Source organism: Nelumbo nucifera, chromosome 5 (genome assembly GCF_055504915.1).
Source record: "Nelumbo nucifera cultivar China Antique chromosome 5, China Antique-T2T, whole genome shotgun sequence".
NCBI lineage: Eukaryota > Viridiplantae > Streptophyta > Magnoliopsida > Proteales > Nelumbonaceae > Nelumbo > Nelumbo nucifera.
This window is the reverse complement of record NC_142653.1, coordinates 6420547-6440129: the sequence shown is the minus strand read 5'-3', so window position 1 is coordinate 6440129 and position 19583 is coordinate 6420547. Positions and strand designations below refer to the sequence as shown.

At 41.8% G+C, this 19583-nt stretch overlaps 1 protein-coding gene across 1 annotated transcript; it reads left to right on the top strand.

Annotated features, from left to right (window-relative positions):
• The first annotated feature begins 15522 nt into the window (after positions 1 to 15522).
• LOC104608827 (U-box domain-containing protein 30) lies at positions 15523 to 18324 on the top strand. Its single transcript, XM_010274923.3, has one exon. It carries the CDS (start codon positions 16230 to 16232, stop codon positions 17586 to 17588), a length of 1359 nt encoding a protein of 452 aa, XP_010273225.1. The 5' UTR covers positions 15523 to 16229; the 3' UTR covers positions 17589 to 18324.
• Positions 18325 to 19583: the final 1259 nt, after the last annotated feature.

Below are 19583 nucleotides of genomic sequence, written 5' to 3'. Positions count from 1 at the left end.
CCTTTGAAAGACTCTAACTTGAGCTTCGGAGCCCTTACGCCGGGTTCTCCCCAGAGCTTCTCTTCTCCCTCCGTTTCAGGTCCCTGCCACCCAGTTCAGAGGCAAGATCGTTGATAGCTAAGATCGGCCGGATTGTGCATCATCAGTTATTTGAAAAATTGTATAAGTTCATTGTTATATAGGTGTTTATTTTGAAATGATGTTTGGTAAAATGTTTATTTTGGTTCATGTTAGAGACATCTATTTGGAGAAGTTTAGTTTTAATGTTTTCCCAATACCAAAAAATTTATTTACTATTCAATTTATGTGATGCCTAATAATGTCTAACAATGCCAAGATGTAAAACAATATAAAAACGTTTATCAACCACTTTTTTCTCATTTTTCATAATATATTTCCTATGAAACATTTATTAAACAAACATTCTAGATACTAAACCACTTGTAGTGCTATGTTTAGTTCTGTGGGCATTTATTGAAATAACACTGCCACATGGAGTTTATTGTGAATGAAACCACTATTTGGTTTCAACGTTTTATCAAATAAACACCGAAAAACATAAATGCTTGGTTTTATGTATATGAGCCATCGAGAAAACTTCAAATTCTCGTTTCTCCCAACACCCTAGCATATATTGAAATGAAAAGCTTATGTGTCATGCTTTATGAGATGTTAGTCTGATGTGGAAAATAACTTTATAGGTGTTATCTAACTCTTCATGAAATACCCAACCAAACAACAAAAACAATAAACATTTAAAATAACATTTTTCAAATAAATATTTAAAACAATAATCCATAAAACCAAAACACATATTAGCTTATTCAGTTGTTATGTGCCTTTTATTTGTTTTTTGGGCTGCGTCTGCAGTCTTCTGTTTATTTTTTTAAAAAATCTAATCGAGAGTAAGTGAGATGGTTGGACTGATACAGAATTTTTGGTCAAACGGAACAGTCAAAGAAACAGAAACGGACGGGAGAGGGAGAAGACGCTCATCTGGGATCTTAACTTTCACGATTTCTCCTCTATCTCCCCCTTTCTGGGGGTTGGGTTATGCTTATGACTTAAGGCTGACAAATAAGTAATATCCACTCAGCCGTGTGCATTCACGGGGTTGTCTTGTATATTCTGTACACCGTGCGTTCAAACCTTACACATATATTAACCATTTTCCGTCCAATTCCATGATTTGTCATTTTTCTGCCACGCTGATATAATACAGCGAATCAAAGCGGTCCATTTATATAGGAGACTCACTAGATTTTTCACCTATATTACAATTTTACCCTTCAATTCTACCTTGATTACCTGGGCAGTACTACTACTATCAACCATTTGACAAGGGTTTGTAGCCCCGAATAATCATGATTATTCAGATTTATGATCCTACCAAAACGTATATGTTGTGTGTGAGAATGGAGTATAATATATACGGAGTAAAGTTGTTTTTCTAATTAATTTGTTAAAGAATAGTTAACGTGTAAAAGCTAATAAAAAATGAAGGGTCCGTTTGGTTTATAGTCGAAATCGGAATTGAAATTGGAATCTAAATTTTTTGAAATCTGAATTGAAATGGTCTATTTCTATAGTTTATTTGATTCAGACAGGAATAAGAATGAGAATGAGAATTGAAATCAGTAGGAATGAGATTTCATTCTCGGGGGGGGTAAGGAATGGTCATTTCCTCAAATGGGGGAATGCCATTCTAGCAAAAATGGGAATGGGATTCCGATTCCACCCAACCAAACAGGTGGAATTGGAATAGTCCATTCCGATTCTGATTCTGGACCTTTATTTTTGCAAACCAAACGGGGACTAATTTATTTTGAAAGGCCCATAGTCTAAATTCATTACAACGAATCCTTCATCAGTACATTTACTATTAAAAAAAGATGTACACAAGACCGAATATGAATTTTGAATGGATACAAGCAAATTTGACTATTACAAGTAGTCAAGGAGATTGAAAATCCATTCAGAAAATTTCTACTATTGCTGCCAAGGATGGACTGAGGGCAACAATGTAATTTCATTTTTGTAGACGAGGACTGATAGAGCCGAGGGCTTCAAGGTCCGACCTGTGAGCAAAGAAAGATGCTAGAGGCCCCAGGTGTTATCACAGGGGCAAAGACTCCGACAATCAAGTTAGCAAGGGTGTAGCGAGGGGTCGGACAAGGCTTGAGTAGAGATAGCTCAGATGAGGTCACCAGAGAGTTGGAAAGCTTAGAGCAATAGAATCCAAGATTGGTGGTAACCTAGGGAGCGACACCACTTATTTATACTTGAACATGCCTAGAGTTTGTTATGAGCGGACGACCAAGATGCAATTTGGCCTATGCCACATGTTGTCATACTAGGCTTGCCATGTGCGCCTATGTCATTAGGCCTGCCATGTGCGCCTATATCATTTGCCCCCCATTGTTGAGGTCGTGGTGGAGGTCTAAGTGGAGACCTCAGCTTCGGCCGAAGAGAGTGTATCATCATTATTGGGAGGCGCTAAGTGATGTGTCCTAGCAAGAACCTTGGCTTCGGCTAGGACTATGTTGGAGATATCCTAGCTCAGAAGCATGGAGACGTTGGCTTTGGCTTTGTCAGAGATAGCCTGGCTCAGAAGCGCGGAGAAGTCGAATTTGGCGGTGATAGCCTGGCTCAGAAGCGCAGAGGCATCAGCCTTGGCTTCTAAGGGCTTCCCTTAGTTTGCTAGTGTCAGTTGCTTTGGAATTGACTCTACCTCTTAAGAAAATTATGGGGGTTGAGGGCTCGGTACCGTGCCTTGTACAGGTATGAGATGCATGTGCCCCCTAGTCGTGTGCTTCATAGAAGTTTTAGCGAACCCGTCGTGCAAGTCAGTCCTCGGCATCAACTGGTGGCTACCATGTGTGGTATGGGTGATGGACCGACTTGTCGTGGCCGTGCATGAGACGGGTGTTGTCGTCGACGAGTTGGGGTCATACCCGCGATGGGTCTCGGTGTCGATTGGTCATGGCCGTATGCGAGATGGGCATCGGTTTGTGACCGTATGTGCGATGGGTCTCAGCATCGATTAGTTGTGACCATACGCGAGACGGGCGTCGGTTGGGGACTGTACGTAAGACGAGCGTCGGGTCGACCGAGTTGAGTTACCTCGAGCTTAAAATCAGTGAACGAACCACCTAACTCGCTCGACGTCATTTCGTCTTCCCAAGGAGAACAACACGTGACGGGCATCGGTTCGGATTTCTAGGGTGGTTGCCCCGTGGCCGTTGGATTGGAGATGATCTGAGCCATTTGTTTTCCTTTAAATAAGGCACTTAGTCGAGACAATCTTCACCATTTGCCTTCAATAGTTTGAACCTTTAGAGACCTCGGCCTTCAACTTTGCTTACCCTTTAACCTTTAGAGACCTCGTCCACTAGATAAAGACTTGATCCTTAATCATGTCTTACTCTAACTCCAGCATTGAGTGCAACGAGCTTTCTGACCTGTCGGGTGCAAGCTTGCCTCGAACCACAATGTCGGCCAACAATAGCGAGAGCTATGGTTATGAGCCCGAGGGCATGCCTCTGAGGCCTGAGATCTAAGTACTAAGGGAGAGGACTGCTCCTGTAGGGACCGACTGCAGCCGACGGGGCGATGATTCTCTTGATGAGAGTTTCAGGTCTACGAGGCTGAGGGATGGCAAAGTTTTCTTAGGGTCACCCGAGGTGGTAAAGGGCAAAGAAATTCTAGACATGAGCCCTAGGTTGGTGGATGAGTACACAAGACAGGGCGTAGAATAGAGCGCTATTCACGCTCCGAATTGGATAGCCTCCTTAGCATTGAGCACGCGAAGGCTCTTGCTAAGGGGTATAGACTTAGAGTCCCTGACGTCAATGATCGGTCGTGCCAGCCAGACGAGGGTGAGGTGTGTGTACACGAGCACTACCTCTAGTTTACCCTTAACCTTCCCCTTCCTCCCCTCATCCCCGAGTTGCTGAGGTGTTACAACATCTCATTGAGTTAGCTGACCCCCAACACCGTCAAGATGATTATCGCCGTGATGGTGATGGCTCGACTCTGAGGCGTCAAGTAGACGGAGAAGATCTTCCGATTCATATTCATCCTGAGGCAGCACCTCTCCGAAGCGGGTATTTACTACTTCTAAGCACGTCATGGGAGGGTGGTTGACAACCCGTCGTTCTTGCACAACTGGAAGAAGAGGTACTTCTTCGCAACTTGTCTCAAGGGTTGATCATTTAGGTCAGATTGGAGGAAGCCAGACCTCGTAGCCAAGAAGATAACGTCGTCGTAAAAGGACGAGGAGGCTGAGGTGATGACCCACATACGATTGTCCAAGACCATCAAATCCGAGCCCTTGGTATCGGAGGAAGCCTTGGTGTGCGCTACCCTCAGCCCCACCCGCCTCGGTAGGGGAGCTCCTGCTGTCGGCTTAACATGTCAGTTTGATTTTTGGTGCACAGTACTAACATGCTTGATGTGCTTTTGCAGAGATGAGACTGAACACCAAGGAGGTCCAACTGGAAGTGACAAAGTCGCTAAAGAAGAACCTGGGCGAGGGCCCGTTAAAAAAGTAGGCGTCAAGGGGAGGGGCTTCAGCCGAGAGGACTCCTCGGCCGCTGTCGCCTACTAGTGTAGAGGCCGAGAGAGGGAGGGGACTTGTCGAGGTGGACTGGCAAAAGGAGCTCGCCACCAAGACACCAGCTGAGCCCCTTCAGCCTTTGAGGGGCAAGAGACTGGCAACATAGAACCACCCTACTAAGGGCGGTGACGCGAGCACGTCAAGGGGACGATCAACAAAGGCGGCCATCGGGGGGTCCCAGCATTCAGGGCCCCGTGACTCATCCAAACCGAGGGATGATATGCCACTAATGACGTAGCACACCTTCGCTCTCCAATGGAATGCCAAGGATGGGGATTCCTTGAGCATCCCAGGGGTTGGCTGGGCCTTGCTCACTGGGATGATTCCATCAGCTGATAGGCAAGCCATGACCTAAAAGGGTGTGCAGGGTGTTCAAGACACCCTTATGGACCGCATGGCCGAGGTGAGTGATATTTGTTTTGTCAGTTAGGAAATTTTCTTGTTCTTGCTTTCCTTTTGCTGATGGTTGAACTTCTATTGCCGGCTACTTGTTATGCCGTCGGCCTATGCGACAAGGTGGAGGTTCTTCTATCTCAGTTGAAGGCCTCTGAGGAGAAGAGGGAGCAACTCGAAGTTTGGGTTGCCGAAGAAAAAAACGGTCGAGAGGCAATCATCTTGGCCATGTGAGAGGAGCGCAATATAAGGCATGTCTTGAAGGCCAAGATCTCGAATGAGAAGGAGTTGGTGCGGTCACTGAAGAACGCACTAAAGTCAGATGAGAACAAGTTGAATGCATCCGAGGAGAGAAGGCTCCTGGCCGAGAAGGGACATGAGTCTGCTGAGAAGCAGGTAGAGGAGGCCATGGAGGCCTAAAAGAAGACTCCAGACTATGAGAACAAGTTGTGCCTTTTTTTGCCTGCAATACTCATTTTTCTTTTCATTTTTTTTTGTTAGGGTCTGATGCCCCTTTCTGAGAGGTCACAAATAGTGAAAAAAGGTAGTGGCTAGTTACTTAGACATTCTTTTAGGAAACTAAGTTAAGGGAGTCCAGCCGAGGCCGAGCTATGCCGTCAAGGGCTTAGGGCCCCTTTCCTTAGTGAGAAGGAAAGGGAGGCGAATGTAAATGATATAGGCGCACAAGGCAAGCCCAATGACATAGGCACACATGGCAGGCCCAGGATGGCAACACATGGCACAAGTCGGATCGCATCCTAGCCGTCCGCTCATAACAAACTCTAGGTAGGTTCAAGTATAAATAAGTGGTGTCACTCCCTAGGTAAGATATCTTGGCTTCTACTACTCTAAGCTTTCTGGCTCTTTGGTGACCTCGTATGAGCTATATCTACTCGGGCCTCATTCTACCCTCGCTACATCCTTGCTAACTTGGCCGTCGAAGTTTCCGCCCTTGGGATAACACCCGGGGCCTCTAACATCTTTCTTTGCTCACAGGTCAGACCTTGAAGCCCTCGGACCTAGCTAGCCCTCATCTACGAAAGTGAAATTACATTGTTTCCCTTGACCCATCCTTGGCAGCAACAATTGGCGCTGTTTGTAGGAACGATTGCTAAGACTTCCCCTAAGTGAACACTCACTCTAAAATCAACTACTGAGCTTCCTACACAATGGATGATAATCAGGATAAAACTCAAAATGCTTAGAACATGGTCACCATGGACCAATTCAGGATGGTCCTCAATCGGCTCGACAACATCACATAGAGGCTGGAAGAGATGGGGCACCTGGCAGGAGGCCGCTCCGATGGGAGCTTGGGGCATCATAGTGGATGCTCTTCCTAAGCACCACTGATTCTGCGCTTGGTCAGACCCAAAGGAGTTGACCCCTTAGCGTCTAACAGCTGCAACCAACGCGCTAGCAAGTCGTTGAAGACCTCCTGCCTCCCCAACCAGCGAGGAGGAGATCCAGTCAGGTGAGTCCTGTGAGAACTACTAGGACCATGATCAACAGTATCGAATGGAAAGCCCCTGGGACGAAGGCAGGCGCTTTGGAAACTACAATCCTATTCTGAGGGTTGGAGGCCTATGCCACGCCTCTCCCTTTCATGTATTAGATCTCCGAGAACTCCTCAACAACCAATGGGCCCGAAAGAATTAGGACATGCCTACGTCAAAATACTCCGAAAACCAGGCCCACTTGTTATGCGTTCGAGAAGATCGGGACGAGGCCCAGGCTCCCATTGACCAAAGGATTGTCGACTTATAGGTGCAGATCAGCGCCATGCAAAACGAACTCCAGTAGGTTAAACAGAGCCGGAGTGATGCCTCTACAAGCCAGAACCCTTCGTCTAACAGAATCGATGCCTTCATAGACTCCATCACCTCGGAGCCCCTCCCCCCCACTTCAAAGCCCCCACATTGGAGAAGTACAAATGAACCACCAACTCGGACGACCACCTGGAAAGCTTCTGAGCGCTCATGCCCTTTACGGATATCCTGATGGTTCTCGGGCCTCCCCCTCGCTCCATCTGCTCGTGGGAACACTTCACCAATCTTTTCCTTTCCCAATTTGTCAGTAGTTGACAGTGCCATAAGACCATCATCTCCCTCATGTCCATCCGACAGAAGCGTGGCAAGGTCCGAGACCTCGACCCCTCAATTTTGATGCATATCACAATCAATGGCCTCCAGCCTAGACCCCTCAAATGGTCCATTGCCAAGTCACCACCCAAAAACAAGGCATAATTCTTGAATAAGGCGCAAAAGTACATCGTTGTCAAGGAGGCCTCGACAAGCAAGCATCTAGAGGGCAAGGCTGACCCCAGTCAAGGGGGTTCAGAGAAGAAGAGGAAGAACGAAGATGGCCGCAACAATACCTACAATGGACAATGACTAGTATGAGACACCAAGAAACCGCAATAGAGTGGTTGAACAAGAGAGAAATTAAACAAACAATGTTTTGAGTTTCTTCTTCGAATAAAAGAGAAGCTGCTTTGATGTCTCTTTAACACAATACTAGCTCCATGAATTAATCAATGAAAACTATTAGGGGGCATTCCTTTTTTGGATTTTGAAAGGGAAAAATTGGTCAATGAAATTCACCAAGAAATCCATGTTCTTTTTTCAGATTTATGTAGGGATTAGAGAAAACTTATTTTCCTGAATCTGAGTAATTGATTCAAATTATATAGTTGGATAAATAACTTTCTCACATAAGAAAATTGTCAATACTTGAATGGAACAAAAATGGTCATGGGCTTATTTATCTAAGAAATAAAAGATAATAAATAATACATTTACCTGGATAAATAACCTACTAAAAAGCGAACAAAACCTTCAAATGTTGAATAATTAAATAACCAAATTTAACTAATGAGATAACATGATACTAGTACCAAGTTAGATATTATATCTCACATAATCATTAATTGTGTTATTTGATGGTACTCTATTGTTAGATATTATTATAATTATAATATGCACTATACATCCAATATATTATTTGAAAACAATGTTTATTGTATTTTTGTTATAACTTATTGATTAATATTTATTAGAGATTAAATTATTATTTGAGATTATACTATTTATTGACTAAGTTAATATATTTTTTGTACTTATTGTATTTTTTCATTATCAATATATTTCCAATTTTTGTGTATTTTTGCTATAGATTTTCAATAATTGTTGGAGATTAAACTATTGTTATTTATCAGAGATGAGACTATTAATTTAGTTGAAATTATGAGTGTTCATGAGTTGGTTCGGTTCAGTCGTATGCTATTTAGCCAACCAAATGACTTGGTCAGGCTGGGGAATTGGTAAGTTGAAACCGACTTACCTTTTGTAAAAACCGATCCACTCAAGGCGTATCAGTTTGGGTCGATTTTTTGGTTTGGTTAGTTGGTTCAAAAGATTTAAACTTAAAAATTATAGTACAATTATTAAAAAATAAATTTAAAAATTAGATTTATGATATAAAACATTTTATACTAAGAAAAATGGGAAATTTTCCACTTTTCCATATTAAGAATTATATTTAAAATATAAAATATTAATATATGTCCATAGTTAGTAGACCTGTTCATGGGCTGGGTAGCCCGACGGGCCGGGCCGGCCTGGCCCTCAGACGGGCTTGAACACAGATTTGAGCCCGCGGTCTTGACCTCGAGCCTAAAAGCCCGAGTCTGATTATTTTATGGGTTGGGCTTCGGATTTGTTAAAAAAGCCCGGGTTTTAAGTTAAACCAAATACCCTAAAATAGTTATCTCTTCTCATTCATCTCTTTCTAGCCGAACCTCTCTCTTCTCAGTAGTCAAACACTCACCGACACAACCAGCAAATTCCAGCGGACCGGCAGTGAGTCATCTCTCTCTCTCTCTCTCTCTCTCTCTCTCATTCCTCTTTTCACTTCTTCTCTCTTAGAATCTTAGACGCAAACTCAGGCACCGGCGAGGCGGCGAACACAGGCACCGGTGACGGTGGCGGTGGCGGTGAGTCCTCTCTCTCTCTCTCGTTCCTTTGCTCACTTCTTCTCTCTTAGAATCTCAAACGCGAACTCAGGCACTGACAGTGGTGGTAAGTCCTCTCTCTTTCTCTCTCTCTCTCACTCAGACACGAACTTAGCACCGGCGAACACAGTCACTAGCAGTGAGTCCTTTCTCTTTGCCATCTTTTTGTTAGGTCGAGCTTCGGGCATTCTATTAAGGCCAGGCTTGGGCCTAAGTTGTAGGCCCGTTGGTCGGGTTGGGCTCGAGCTTGGGCCTAACAAAATCCTATTTATGAAGAGTAAAAGCTTGGCCTGAGCCCGGCCCGACCCGACCCATGAACAGGTCTAATGGTTAGGTCGTTTTATTTTGGTCGGTTTACAAATGGCCAAAGTGAAATTAATCCAACTTGGTCCAATTGAGAAATTTTTTAACCAAATCCAACCTAAAATACTAGAAAAGTGACCAACTTGGGTCGAGTTGATCGGGTTGGTCAATTTCATTAGTTTGATGAAGAATCCTAATTGAAATTAATTATTGTTATTTTTGTATTATAAAAAAATCATTAAAAATAATATAGGAAATATGAATAATTATTAATTATTTAAAAAGTTGAAAATATAAAACAATCGTATACACTTTTGTGTTTCTATTAGAGTCATTTACTAGAACACACCTTATAGTTTTACATATTTATTAAGCCTACTTTATAGTTTTCATTTTACTAAAAAACATCCCATATATTTTACAACTTATTTACTTAATCAACCTTTCATTAAGGAGTGTTTATTTTGCCATTAGGCCCATGATTTTTTACTCCAAAAATACCCTTAACACTTTTTTTATATAGAAAACAAAATTAACCAAATATAGTCAATAGAGTAGTTGTCCGTGTCTTATTAAGTGCAAAAATAGTATTTCTATTTTTATATACTTTTGATTATATTTATTTAAATGAACATTGGGATCAATAATGTCATTTCCCACTATCATCTAATTGAAGATTGATTAAATCCATTACAAATTATAGGTGGTATTTTAGTAAAATACTAACTATAAGGTAGATTTTAATAAATCCATAAAACTATAAAGAATATTTTAGCAAATGATTCTTTCTATTACTTAGCTTTCCCTTAATAAATGATCCTGCTAATATTATAATTATAATATGCACTATACATCGAATAATGAAACTTTTTTATATATTATTTTGAACCTTATTACTTTTATTTCTGATGTATATTATAACCAATTTCTGATGTTTTCCACTTTTGGGTAGAGAATTAGCCAAGCGTAAGCGGTAATTACTACTACGGGCATTTTGGTCAAAAGTCAATGCCTTCAAATCTGGGGGCAGTTCCTCAGCTATGGGAAAGTGGGACGATGATGTTGCTTACGGTATACACGAAGTAATTTGCGTGAAAAAAAATCTAGACCGTCAAATCAAGTGCGGCCCATTTGCATAGTTGGTCAAAGCGTCAGTTTGGTCTTCTTTATTTTCCACGTGGCAAAGAATCACAGTGATCATATCAAACCGGTGGAAAGCTGAGAGTTAATCCGGCCAACCCATTTTAAAATACAAAGTTTTCACTGCACATTGATTATTTATTGAAGGCTTGAAGCTGGCACGGGCGATAAAATAACCAGGTCTATTTGATCCAACGGCTAAACCAGCCAATCCGAACATTCGTTCATATTAAGAAATTTAATTAAATTTAATATTGAGCGCAGTGTGACTGTCACATCACCATATAGCCAGTTCGTCACGTACTCGTCCAAAGCAACCCTCACATGTCCTACAGGGATCGAATCGACGCTCACGTGCGGGTTCCTTTGAATCCCGAAATTGCCCCTTTACTCACGCTGCGGCACACTTGTAAAGTTTTAAAGTTCAAAAGTAATTTTGACTACAAAAAATGCGTCTTTAGCTAACCGACCAATGACTGACTGGCGTGAAACTGAAAGAGGCCTCAGCCTCAGGCCAGGCCATCAGCGGACGGCTCGGCCCCGTTAACCCGACAAGGCAATTTATTACTGATTTGCCTTGGTGAGGGTAAAAATAATGTAGGGCTGTAGGGGTTTGCTTGATGTTGATGTAATGTCTGATTCACAATCTAATCAGAGCCTTACACGTGGAAAGTGTGGATATGGACATTTCAACGTGGCCCCTCTTTAATTTAAGAGAACGCCCCTTGAGATTTGACAAACGACAAGACGTTGCAATTTGGGGCTGAGTAACCCTCTTCGCTCAACAACACCCTCTACCCTTTCTCCCCTGGCACTGGACTCTACAACAATAAAAAATTTACTTGCTCTTTGGTAATGTTGTCGTCACTCGTCACCAATCGGAAGATTCCGTTCTCTCAATGACAAAAATGTCCTATTTCATTGTTAAGGCTTTACTAGTTAATCGTTTTTGTCAGTTTGGGCATCATCACCTCTGTTGGGGCAGAACTATTACTGTCCTTTGTCGGAGCCATTTCTGTAACTGGAGATGGCGGTGACAGGTGGCGGTGGTAGGTGGTTGTTGAAGTGCGGCTGTCAAGCGTCAGATCCCAAGTCAGTCAAGTGCGTCGCCCCTGGATACGGACTCCTTCGGTGTCAGGTACGGTTCGGCGTCCTAGAGGCGAAGTGTTGGGTGGTGTGCGATGTGAAGTCTTGAATTCGGATAGAGGTGTGGCCTGAACTACCATTGGACAGGGCAGTTCAGGTTGTTGCCCTTTGTGTTCGTAAGGCTCGGGGTCTAAGGGAGAGCTCGGGCTCCTTACGAGGAATTCGGGCTCTTTGTAGGGAGTTCGGACCGTTGGTTCCTCTTTTCGGAGCTCACGCCTTGGGCAGACTGTTGTACCGAACTATTGCCTTTGCCATATGTTGAGTGATTACGAGATCGAACTAAATCTTCCTTCATCACTTGCGATTCTCACATGTTGGTATAACCGTATGATGCATTTAAATCAAAATCCTAATAGGCCTTGACCATAACAATATCAATAATCCCGTACAATCCATTCATACTAGTCCAGTCAAGCAGCAAGTATGGACCCACAGTTCCACACCAATTAAGTATGTGGTACCTTGAAGGCTTGAAAGCCTTTGGTGATTGTTTTTTATTATTTCAGTTAATTAGTCTACTTAAATTTAATTTATTAATAAAGGGAATGAGATTACTTTCTATTTGAATTAAGAAAACAGTGAAAATCTATGATACCAAAAGATATGGTACTGAAAAAGCTTTTACCAATTAAAGCAACTCATGAATTTTAATTAATATCACCTGATTGATCATCTCTGTTGTTATATCAGCTGATTGATCGAAGCTTTTTCTGATATCATATCTTTTTTGTATCATAGTCGAACCCATCCATGCAATTTTGTATGTATTTTTATCTTGAATTATTATTTTTTATAAAATAATTTAATTGAATTTTATCTACCATATTTTCTGATGTGTGTTGGTTATTAAACAACTGTTACAAAACTAGTAAAGAAACACCTGTTTGCGTTGCACATTTATCAATAAATGGAAACATTTCAATGACGTTCTTTTTTTTTGGTAAAGATTTCAATGAGGTTCATTGCAATGTACAGCAGCTGTCATAAGGGACTAAGTTTGGCATTTTATGGTAATAATGCTTTCTAGTCACGTAAGATGAGATCATTCTATTGTTACTTTGCCTTGGTCCATCTATTCTACATGGATCTTTCACACTATTGTGGGGTTTGCCTTCCAAATTAGTAATGCTTTGAAGATCAAAAACAAAAAAAAAAGGAAAAAATTTCCATTTTACAAATAATAATATTTTTTATTAAATTTTAAAATAATAATAGGCAACTGTGCTTATATATAGGTTGCCCGATGAATTAGCGAGATGAACGTCTTACCTGTATTACAATGTAAAGTGGATACCCCCACTTCAGTGTGAGGCCTCAACGCATGCAGAAACATCATACAAAGTGGACCTCTTTTATTTTGTCCATTATTCAGTACACCATGTGCATTGCACGTGCTCTCTTGCTTCTTTAATGTTTATATATCACACTTCTATTACTAGGGCTATTCATGGGTCAGGTTGGATCGGTTTACTAGTATTTTTTCAATCGATTCGACCTGATCAGTTTACCTAGAAATGAAATCGAAACCGACCTAGTACTAAGTAAAATTGATTTGGCCGGTTTGAATTGGTTTGGGTTAGTTTGGATTGGTTTTGTGAATGATTCTCTTGGTGTGAATGGTAAAGGATTCAAGTCTAAGAAAAAAAAGTCTAGATGCCTGGAAATTAAAAATGATTTGATGGATTAAAACTGATATTTTATATATAAAAAATTTTATATATAATATGTATATTTCTAAAATAAAGCTGATATATATATATATAATATCTGAAATATATTATATATAATATATATTTAACTTGGTTTGGATCGGTTCAGTTTCGATTTTCACACATAAAAACCGAAACCAAACTGAACCATCGGTTTATGTTTTTTTATAATCCGAAATTGACCGAAACTAAAGAAAAACCGGCCAACTCGAATTGAATCGGACCGGATTGATCGGTTTGGTAGATTTGGGTCTTGTCATGAACAGCCCTATCTGTTACCATAAAAATGAATGTCCTACTTCTGTCACACACACATATATATTGAATCGGACCGGATTGGTCGGTTTGATAGATTTGGATCTTGTTATAAACAGCCCTATCTATTACCATAAAAATGAATGTCTACTTCTATCACACATATATATATATATATATATATATATGCACGAAGCCTCTCGGTCTCAGTCTCAGTGAGGCTTTTCTCTTTAATAATAAGAATAGCACGTGCAATGCACGTGCTACCTACCCCTGTTGTATATAAAGCGGATACGATACCTCACTTCTTCTATGAGAGGTTTGAACTTTGAAGGGATGGAAAGAAACTATATAAAGCCTGTCTCTTATCTTTTTCTGTTCACTAAATGTCACGTGCAAGGTGCCTTCCGGTTTGTATGCAAAAACGATATGGTGGGCTCACTGGTCCTTGCACAAAATTATAAATTGGAAATATTGACTCACCAAGTCAACCGCATCGACTCGCCCAGATCCGAGTCAGAGGAGGTCTTTCACGTTTCACCATAGTCAAGAGTTTTTGTTTCTACAATGACCACTAATCTATCTCCTCGTAACTAGCATAGCACAAATCGTTTGTGGACCTAGCGGGGGGAAATAAAGGTGAGTCGCTTCATGGAATCGTATATAATATTAAGTTTAGCACATGATAAGCAAGCGGAGCAGAGGAATTAAATGGCTTTTCCGATGTTTACTTAATGATGCCGGGGCATATTTGTAAATTGAGTGCTCCGAGGAGGCAATATTATAATATATATGTAGATTTGTATTTAAAGCAAATATAAATCACTCCTCCCACCCACTTGTGTTTGATGCTTTGATCAGCAGCTGAGCTGAGTTTTATTTAATTTAGTCCAAAAAACAATTCAAGTAAAACAGAGTTTAGACAGGCTAGGCACGGTTCCCACCACTACGTGTCATTGCATTACTGGCTACAGGGTAAGCATGCAAGAGTGGTCTCTCGAGGACTCGCCATGCAAAGCAGTCAAACCAGAGACCGGATAAGCCCGAGGCGTGCAGTCAAAGCAAAGCTATGATGGTCAAATGCTGAGCTGGCACTTTATAAAAGAGGTGAGGTGAGTGGGACCCAGTTCCCGTTAATAAATATTTTTTTTTTTGTTTTGCCATTTATATTCTGAAATATTCGTTTTGCCAAATCGAGATGTGCGACCATCGTAAGCTGGGGACTGGGGGGGAGGTCCACCCCGAAGACGCTGCCCGAGTCCCGTGGGCCTTCTCTTTTCGAGGGGAGAGGGAGAGGGAGAGGGAGAGAGGGTCTGAACTCTGAATTCTGATGAGTGTGCGAGTAGAAAACGGACCGGCTTTTTGCGTCGTGTGGGGCTTTCCTTTTCCCCTCTTCCCCCTCCCCCCCTCACTCTTTCATATCAAAAGACCGATTTGTCCTTCTACTTTATTTGGATTTTGGAGAGAGTAAAGAGCCAACAATAATATATACAGTGAATGACTTCCGGTGGCTGCAATCTTTTGTTAACTGGACCATCCAACGGATATGAAATCGACATTCCCATTGGTTAATCTGGACCCTTGATCAGGAGAGATACGACGGAGAAATTTTAGTCTTCAAAAAAGGTCAAAGTTCAAAGTTGGAACTTTCTCTAACACTACAACTTTGGACAGTGACAGAGATGTCCTAGTCTTGTAGTAGTGAGGGAGATTGGAGAAAGGTGAGAAGCATAATTTTGGGCGGAAGCAAGGGTATGTTTGTCAAATTGGAATTCTTGCCAATCTTTAAAATTAGGTAAAAATGATAAATAGCAACCGGGAGATTACGGCGAGAGCCGACAGGTGATATGACTGCACGTGTGGTGCGAGGGTCGAGGGGGCTTACCACCGGCTGTAGCCCTCTGCTACCCGGTAATCCAATATTTTAAGAAGAACTCGATTACTGGATTTTTAATTTTTAGTAAATTTGGGGGTCTTCACTACTGAGTCTGTGACAAAAAGAAAGAGAAGCAGAGGAGCGTTGCAGGGTTAGCTTTTCTCTTCTCTTTTCCTCACCATCTTGGTTTGGTATGCCCTCATTACTCTCTCTCTCTCTCTCTCTCTCTCGTCTATCCTCCATCTCATCACATCCGTTCTTCTGAGTAGATTATAGCGCAAGGTTTCAATTTATGATTTATTCGGGGAATTTTGAGTGAGGGGGTACTGTTGATCTTTGAGTGAAATTATAAATGGTTCGCCTCTATTGATCTTTTTGTGTTTTTCTCCTTCTGATTTGGGTTTGATGATTTCTCCCTTTTTGAGCTTGAAGAGGAAGTGAGCTTTGGTTTTAGGGAAGAAGATTATACGTTTATGATGTCCGTGATGATGGTGAGGAGTCTTTTGACTGGAGAAAGAGATCAGATAAAGCAAAAAGAGGAAAGAAGAAAAGATGTCTCCATTAAAGGCTAGTATTGCTTGTGATTGTCAATGAAAGAGAAACTGGGTTTTCTCCGTTTCTTTTTTTCTCTTTTTCACACATCTCATGTGGAGCGGATGTGATCTGCCTGGAAGGGGTGGTTATTGTTGTTGTAGTTGCAGAGATATTTTAGGGGTCTTTTTCTAGGGTTTCTGTTGTTTGGCTATTTCTTTTCATTTTTCTAAAGGTTTACCAGAAATGCCGATGTTCCAGCCTTCTGGTTGGAGAAGGGATGGGGATGTTAGGTTTGACGTGGTGGGTGGTGGCGGGCATGTTCTAGATCTGGACACTGCAGTCAAAGATGGTGTTTTGGGTGGGGGTGGTGGTGGTGGAGTCTGCGGTGGTGGTGGTGAGAAATTGGATCTGAAGAAGATGATCGAAGAGCTCGATTTGGACGAAGTTCCCTCCGTCTTCATCTGCCCCATCTCTCTCGAACCTATGCAGGACCCAGTGACGCTCTGCACTGGCCAAACTTATGAGAGATCCAACATTCTCAAATGGTTCTCCTTAGGGCACTTCACCTGCCCGACAACGATGCAGGAACTTTGGGACGATTCGATCACACCAAACAAAACGCTTCATCATCTAATCTATAGATGGTTCTCTCAGAAATACTTGCTTATGAAGAAGAGGTCCGAAGATTTGCAGGGCAGGGCGTCGGAGCTTTTGGAGACACTAAAGAAGGTTAAGGGACAAGCCCGAGTTCAAGCCCTCAAGGAGCTGCAACAGGTCGTAGCCTCCCATGCCTCGGCGAAGAAGACGGTGGTTGACGAGGGCGGTGTGGCTCTCATTTCATCTCTACTGGGTCCTTTCACTTCCCACGCTGTTGGGTCCGAATCCATTGGGATACTTGTGAACTTGAACCTCGATTCTGAGTCAAAGGTGAATCTGATGCAACCTGCCAAGATCTCTTTGATGGTAGACATTTTGAATGAGGGGTCCATCGAAACCAAGATCAATTGTACAAGGCTGATTGAAATGTTGATGGATGAGAAGAATTTTAGTTCAGAGGTTGTTTCCAGTCCGAGCCTCTTGGTTGGATTGTTGAGGCTGATCAAGGATAAGCGACACCCAAATGGGACTTCCGCTGGGCTTGGTCTCCTAAAGACAATTTGTTCGCATAATCAAGTCAGAAACTTGGTGGTGAGTGTTGGTGCTGTTCCCCAATTGGTTGAGCTTTTGCCCAATTTGAATCCCGATTGCTTGGAATCGGCTCTTTTCATCTTAGACATTTTGTGCACCTTGCCCGAAGGAAGGTCGGCTCTGAAGGTTTGCTCTAATACAATTCCAAATATGGTGAGGCTCTTGATGAGGGTATCCGAGAGCTGTACACAGTATGCATTGTCGATCTTATGGGAGGTCTGCAAACTTGCTCCTGAGGAATGTGCAGCAATTGCGGTGGAAGCTGGTTTGGCAGCAAAGCTTTTACTCGTCATTCAGAGTGGTTGTAATCCTGCTCTGAAGCAGCGATCATCAGAGCTTTTGAAGCTGTGTAGTCTAAATTACACCGATACTATCTTCATTTCCAAGTGCAAGCTTACAAGAACAATCCAGTAAAGACAAATTTCTGTTTGAGCATATACATCCGATCATCCCCTTTCCATTCCTGCCTTTGGGAGTAACAGAGTTGAAGGGCCCGCCAGCTCCGACAGAAATTGCAAGCAAGAAATTGACCAGCTCGAGTGGTGCAAAGTTTGGGGGATGGGGGGGTTCTGAGGTACTCGGCTTTGCTCCTCTTGTCTTGTGTATACTAAAAACTTGTAATTCTCTCGATTGTTTTCACACACACGAAGAATCATCATAATGTGGGTTTCTATGCAAGTTGCTATCTGTGGTGGATAAATTCACTGCCTCTGGATAATAGCTGGTGGCTCTCCCAAAAGTTTCTCCAATAAACCGCAGTGAAGTTCTGCTTTAATTTGGGCCATTTTTTTGGTTACTCCAAAGTGTTATAGGTTGTGATTGGTCTTCAAAGCAAGTGTTGTATATCTTTCTTTATGCATGTACTTTGATAGGGGTTGGATGGGTGTGAAAATGGAGAGAGATTTGGGATGGGGGGATTCCTTGCAAGCATTTAGCTCTTGCAGTTTGCGGTTGAAATGACTGTCAAGATGCCCAGTTAATCCCATACCCTGTTTCTGTTTTAGGGTTTTGGGGAGGGCTGTTTTGTTTTGGGTTCCTGAGAGAGGGGAGCTTGATGTAGCTCCAGCCATTGTAGAGACTGTAAAAGCCTTTGGCCTCTAAATATCCATTCAAAGTGTAAAATGAAAAATTGCCATTCCTTCTTTTATTCAATTCTCTTCATTTCATTGATTTGTTGGTGTTTACTATCAATATTATTATTTTTTGGCGTGTTCAGTCCTTCCATTGTTGATTTGGAGAATTTTATGTTTAAAATTATACATTGCATTGAATGATGCTAGGATTAAATTGAGAAATTGATGTGAGTGGAGCTGCAAGGCTGGACTCTGGAGAGCCAGAAAGAAAGTAAGATCCTATTTTGGGAATGACCACTGGGAGTAATGTGGCCCTAGTGTCCTCTGTCTTTTATCTTTTTGTGGAAAGTTTTTGAGGACAGGTCCTCTTGTCATCTCTCTCTCTCTCTCTTTCACACACTCAAGTTGATACTGAAACTGAATGAAAAGAAAGCTATGTAGTTGTTTCAGTGAACAGGAACATTTGAGGGCATGGAAGTGCTCCTTGATGATGGCAAACTCCAACAATAAGCAACCCTATCACTCTTCAATGTGTTGGTGCACACAGCCACACACTTGAGTGGCCTTCGTCGCTAAGAAAAAAATAATAATATTTTTAATTTATTAATAAACAATTTCTGAATTTCTTGATGGATTGTAGTGGTGCCGTGGTGGTGATGTCTGCCTCAGACATTAGACATCTCAGAGACACTCAGAGTCAGTTGAAATCAAGCAGATGGGGCCTCATCCTACTCTACCTTTTTTGGAGTTTCTCTAAACTCTACCATAAGAGGGGACAATACCCCATAGTTAGACTCGGATGCTTTGTCTAGTACTATGCTTTCTTTTCGTTTTTATTTTTTTTAACTTCATTATTTCTTATTATTTTTAAGAAAAAAAATGAAAGAATTGAAAATCAGGCTGAGCGTGGTCACATATCGTCTTGTACCTTAATAACTTGTTACCTGCTGGAAAGGGCAGGAGGAAATGGATTCCAATTCCATGACATTGTCATCTTTGAATGAGAGAGAGGCCAAAAACTGCCGGATCAGTAAAAAGTTCAAGAGGGTATAAAAGAGTAGATTTCCACCGTCGGAGGGGAATGTGAATGTTCTTGTGCAATCGTGATCCCGCCCACGTACTGCCACCTCTATTGAATTCATCCTTTCCTGAACCATGGTTCAAAGCTAAACTCATCATCCATTTATTTATTATATTTCTCAAAATTTACCCTGATGCACTTGAAGGATCTGTCAATCTGCATTGCTTCTATCTCATCTCTCAATTTGCCATTAGATTTCTCTGTTTTCCAACCTGTGTGGACCGATCAACTCCATTTCCATACTTATGAATTTCT